Source organism: Mandrillus leucophaeus, unplaced genomic scaffold, assembly GCF_000951045.1.
Source record: "Mandrillus leucophaeus isolate KB7577 unplaced genomic scaffold, Mleu.le_1.0 Scaffold331, whole genome shotgun sequence".
Lineage (NCBI taxonomy): Eukaryota > Metazoa > Chordata > Mammalia > Primates > Cercopithecidae > Mandrillus > Mandrillus leucophaeus.
The window spans coordinates 665,712-670,138 of NW_012103488.1; the positions used below are offsets into that span (position 1 = coordinate 665,712).

A 4,427-nucleotide genomic window follows, 5' to 3' on the forward strand; every position below is an offset into this window, starting at 1 on the left:
TCACAATAGCAAAGACTTGGAATCAACCCAAATGTCCATCAGTGATAGACTGGATTAAGAAAATGTGGCACATATACACCATGGAATACTATGCAGTCATAAAAAAGGATGAGTTCATGTCCTTTGTAGGGTCATGGATGCAGCTGGAAACCATCATTCTCAGCAAACTGTCGCAAGAACAGAAAACCAAGTACCGCATGTTCTCACTCATAGGTGGGTATTGAACAATGAGATCACCTGGACACAGGAAGGGGAACATCACACAGCAGGTCCTATTGTGAGGAGGAGGGGGGAGGGATAGCATTAGGAGATATACCTAATGTAAATGACGAGTTAATGGGTGCAGCACACCAACATGGCACATGTATACATATGTAAGAAACCTGCACGTTGTGCACATGTACCCTAGAACTTAAAGTATAATAATAATAATTTAAAAAAAGACTTTGAAAATCAAATGGGAGGGGTTGAGGGGTTTAATCAACACATGTTAATTAACTCATGGGATAAGGCCCTGGCATATAATCACGAGCATTAAAACAATGCCAATTCCACATGCCAATCTCAGCCCAACTTCCTGAGAGGAGTATGATGAAGAATGCAGGCTTGGCACTCTCTAGGAGCCACATCAGAGGGGAGAAACCTTGAATTCTGTGTGTAGGGAAAATAGCTTACCACCTAGAGACTATAAACTCCATGAGGGCAGGAATTATATTTTGTTCCCTTTCCAGCACCTAACATCTAATAGGGGCTCAAAAAATGTGTTGAATGGCTGAAAAACATGAAGCCATTAGTTTCTTGGATTAGTGTTCCCACATCTTCTGTTATTCTTCATTCATTTATAACCAATCCCCTGAAGTTTGGGCGACTACAGAAAACAAACCAACTTGGCACCCAACATAGTACACAAGGAGGTTATGATATTCCTCTTAGGCCTGTCTAGGGGTGCGTATGGGGGTAGGAATGGAGAAGGCTGAGGATTAAGGAGGCAGGTCACTGGCCTGCTGGCTTTGGGTCTCAGGACTTGTCATGGAGGGACAATAGCTGCTGTCAGATTGAGTTCTAGCAACCCCCAGGCAATGGAATGCTGCTTTGCATGGTCCCTGTCTGGTCGGCAGCTTCCTGCCAGGGAAGGCTGCCAAGCAGCTTATGACAGCTGTGCAGTGTACAAGTTTCCGAGGTTCTTTGATGCACTGCCATTTCTGACCTGCCTGTCTGCTGCTCGTGGGAAGTAGCTGGGAAGTTCAAATGCCAAGGGATCCCACTTTCCATTGGTTTTCATTTTTCAGTGGGATGCCTGCCTATCTTGTCCTTTAAGATGAGAGTAGCTGGAAGATGGCCTTTGGCTCTTCTGGTCAATGGAGACCTATCAATTCTGTGTATGAAGGAGATCTACATCTCACTCTGCTCCCAACCACAGTGGGTTTTCAATATGACTGCTTGACCATATTTGTTTCCTAGCATCTTATCATAGTAATTGACATTTGACACAAACTACCACTAGGAGAAACTACCTGCCTGAATCATTAAAAAAAAAAATTAAAGATAGCATTTTAACCATTTACTTCATTTGAAAAAAAGTTTCAAAATCTTAATGATTACTATTTGGAATGTTGATACCTTAGGGGATTTTAAGAAGGAAGCACCTTTTTATATTCTCTTAAAGAAGTGACTTTTACTTAAAGTCACTGAAAAGTGAACTCAATTTTCCATCAGGAATGCATAAATCTTAACTTAGATCCTTCTCTCTAGTCAAAGATAAAAAGTTAAAAGTGAAATTTCAGGCATTACCTTTCAGCATCATTCGTCCAGTGGATCCTCCAAAAGTACTGAGAAGGCCACTTCTTGCTCCCAAAGATGTGGTTGCTTCTAGGAGAGAACCGGTGATGTACTGCGATATTGAAGTCCTTTGGAGGGTGGCGCGATACTCATATACAGTGTCTCGGACACATTGCTTTAAGCATGGACCAACACTTATTCTTCCATGGGCTGTCTCGGAGGCTGGGAGCTTGGTGAAGAAATGGAGTAGAGATCCAACTGTATTTTCTGTTTCTTCTCCTCTTCTCACTGCATTGTAGATCTGTGAATAGCACAAAGTACAGGAAGTATTAATCTAGTTTCTTAGGAAAGCAAATTAACTTGTTGACAAAATGCCAAGATGACTTATTAAGAAAGAAGGCTCAGATGCTCCAAGTGCAAACACTCTGAGCACTGGGCTCATTCATTAACCTGAACATTCTACAGACACCATCTATTTGGAAAAGCTCTGTGTAGTTATAAAAGAGGTCATTCAAACAACTCTGCTATCAAACAGAGAACTTACAAGTCATACCAACCAAAAATACATTCAGCTCAAATTTCTCCTCCTCAGCAGAGCAAAGCTCTTCTGCAGAGAGATGAGGGCAAACCTTTCCTTCTTGTTTTCCTGGACACTCCTGAATGACTGTCCCGGGTCTGTCTCCCTCCACGGAGTGTTTCAGCCTGACTTTTATGGGAAATCTTTTCTCCATGCTTAAACTGAAGTGAGGATGAGAGGGTTATGGGGAAAGAGAACTTCCCTATTTCCCCCTTGGGCATAACCCTTCAAACTGTCAGCTGAGATCGAAGTATTTGAATCATTTTTTCTCTTCCTCCTCCCCCACCTCCCATATCCAATGTTGACAGATCCTGCTCACTCTTTTTGCCCCATCTATGTCACTGTCACTATCCTGGTTTCTTCTCCCTTTATCACCTGAATTCACCAAGCATTGTCTCAACAAGATTGCACTGTTAGGACAGGTTCCTAACCATGCCTCCAATCTATTTCAATGCAGTCATTCAATGTGCATGTGTATAGACCCTGCTCTGTGCAAGGTACTGTGTCAGAAGATGTGGGGAAAGTGCAAGGGGCAGCACACACCTCCTGTGCTGCTGCAGGATTTCACAATCTTCGATGAGGCCTGAAAATTATAAGGTTTGACGTTATTGAAGGGAGGACTTGGAATTTGTCAAGCATTCTGAGAAGCCAGAGACTTCTGGATAGTGTGTAAACAAACAGGGGAGACACATAACATGCAGTGAGGTAATCCAGTTCTCTGATGGGGGACTAAGGTTGTATACATTGTGCTGTCTCTATCGTGTCACCTTGAGCACCTTGCCTTGGCTGACTTGTCATTCATTCATCAAACCAACAAATAGTTACTGCTTATATACCAGAAACTGTGACAGGGCTGGATAAATAAAATAGTTCCTCTCCTCAGAGTCCACAGTCTAGTAAAGGAGACACAAAGAAAAGCCACGAGCTTAGAGTAGGGTGGAAATGAAGGTCACCTCCTTCGGTGACATTGACGAATGGCCAGGGAGTAGAAGACTCTCACTGCCCTGCGGGCCATGCATGTGCCCCCATAATGTTGCAACCTCCAAATCTCACTCAAGAGGGCCTCTCTTGAGCTGTGCTAGGTCCTTGTGATACCCCAGAATGCACTGAGTTCTATGATATTCAAACTGTGTAGACCCTAACTAGATTTTGTCTGTCTTCCTCTGTCTAGTGGTATATATTTGCCACTTGAAGGCACAGTGTGATTCTTACCTTTAATTCTCTGTCATTAAATTTCTAGTGGCCAGCATGGCCATGGAGATGGTGTGCTGGGACAGAAAGAGCCCAGGTTTGGGGTCAGGTACATGAGGTTGTACACCTGACTCTACCTTCACCAGATAGCGAACTGGTCGTAAGTGTGAACAAGCTGAATTGAATGTTTCAAGACAGCTCCCTCCTCTGTAAAATGGGGATAATAACACTCTTCTTAGGGAGCCTGTGAGATTCACCAAGATAAAGATGTAATATACTCAGCCTAGTGTCTAGAAATGATGGTTTTTACTGTTGAGCAAGTCTATAAAAGAGAATACACTCTTTTACCCTCAGTGAAAAATAGGTGGTTGCATAACTATAGACCACAATCTATGAAATGCAATGTGATTGGAGTTATGCCCTTGCTCTTCTGTGTTTCTGGGCAATATTATGCTAATCTTATTTGGGTGTACTGTGAGGACAAGTGCGGGTAGAGAGCTGCAGATCTCAAGACGCAGTTTTATTCTCTTGGCTCCAAATCATACAGGCTGTCTCCAACACAGTAAGTCCCATGCAAGTCCTTCAGAAGTAACTGCTCCAGTTGTGTAAGGAAAAGAACTGACTGGCAGCTTGATGGCTAAAGAAGGCTTAATAGGGAAGGCAGGGTTTCACTTGTGCCTTGGAAAGCAGGCATGTCTCTAACCGGAGCAGCTGGGGAGACAACTCACCACGCAAGCAATAAGGACAGCCAGTGGAGTAGAGTGTTTAGAGCAGGGAGTGAGTGTAGGAAACAACTGGGGAATGAGAAAGGCCAGGGAACAACTGGGGAATGAGAAAGGTCAGTTGGCCTGATAAACGAGACCTGGATTGTTAAAGCAAA

At 43.4% G+C, this 4,427-nt stretch overlaps 1 protein-coding gene across 3 annotated transcripts in view; it reads right to left on the reverse strand.

The window, feature by feature from the left end:
- PLCE1 (phospholipase C, epsilon 1) overlaps nucleotides 1-4,427 on the reverse strand; it is a 348,582-nt gene that overhangs the window by 197,034 nt on the left and 147,121 nt on the right. For all 3 annotated transcript variants that reach the window (XM_011988462.1, XM_011988460.1, XM_011988463.1), the window contains one exon: nucleotides 1,792-2,080. In XM_011988462.1, coding sequence (XP_011843852.1) covers nucleotides 1,792-2,080 — 289 coding nt within the window. The remainder of the gene's footprint in view (nucleotides 1-1,791; nucleotides 2,081-4,427) is intronic.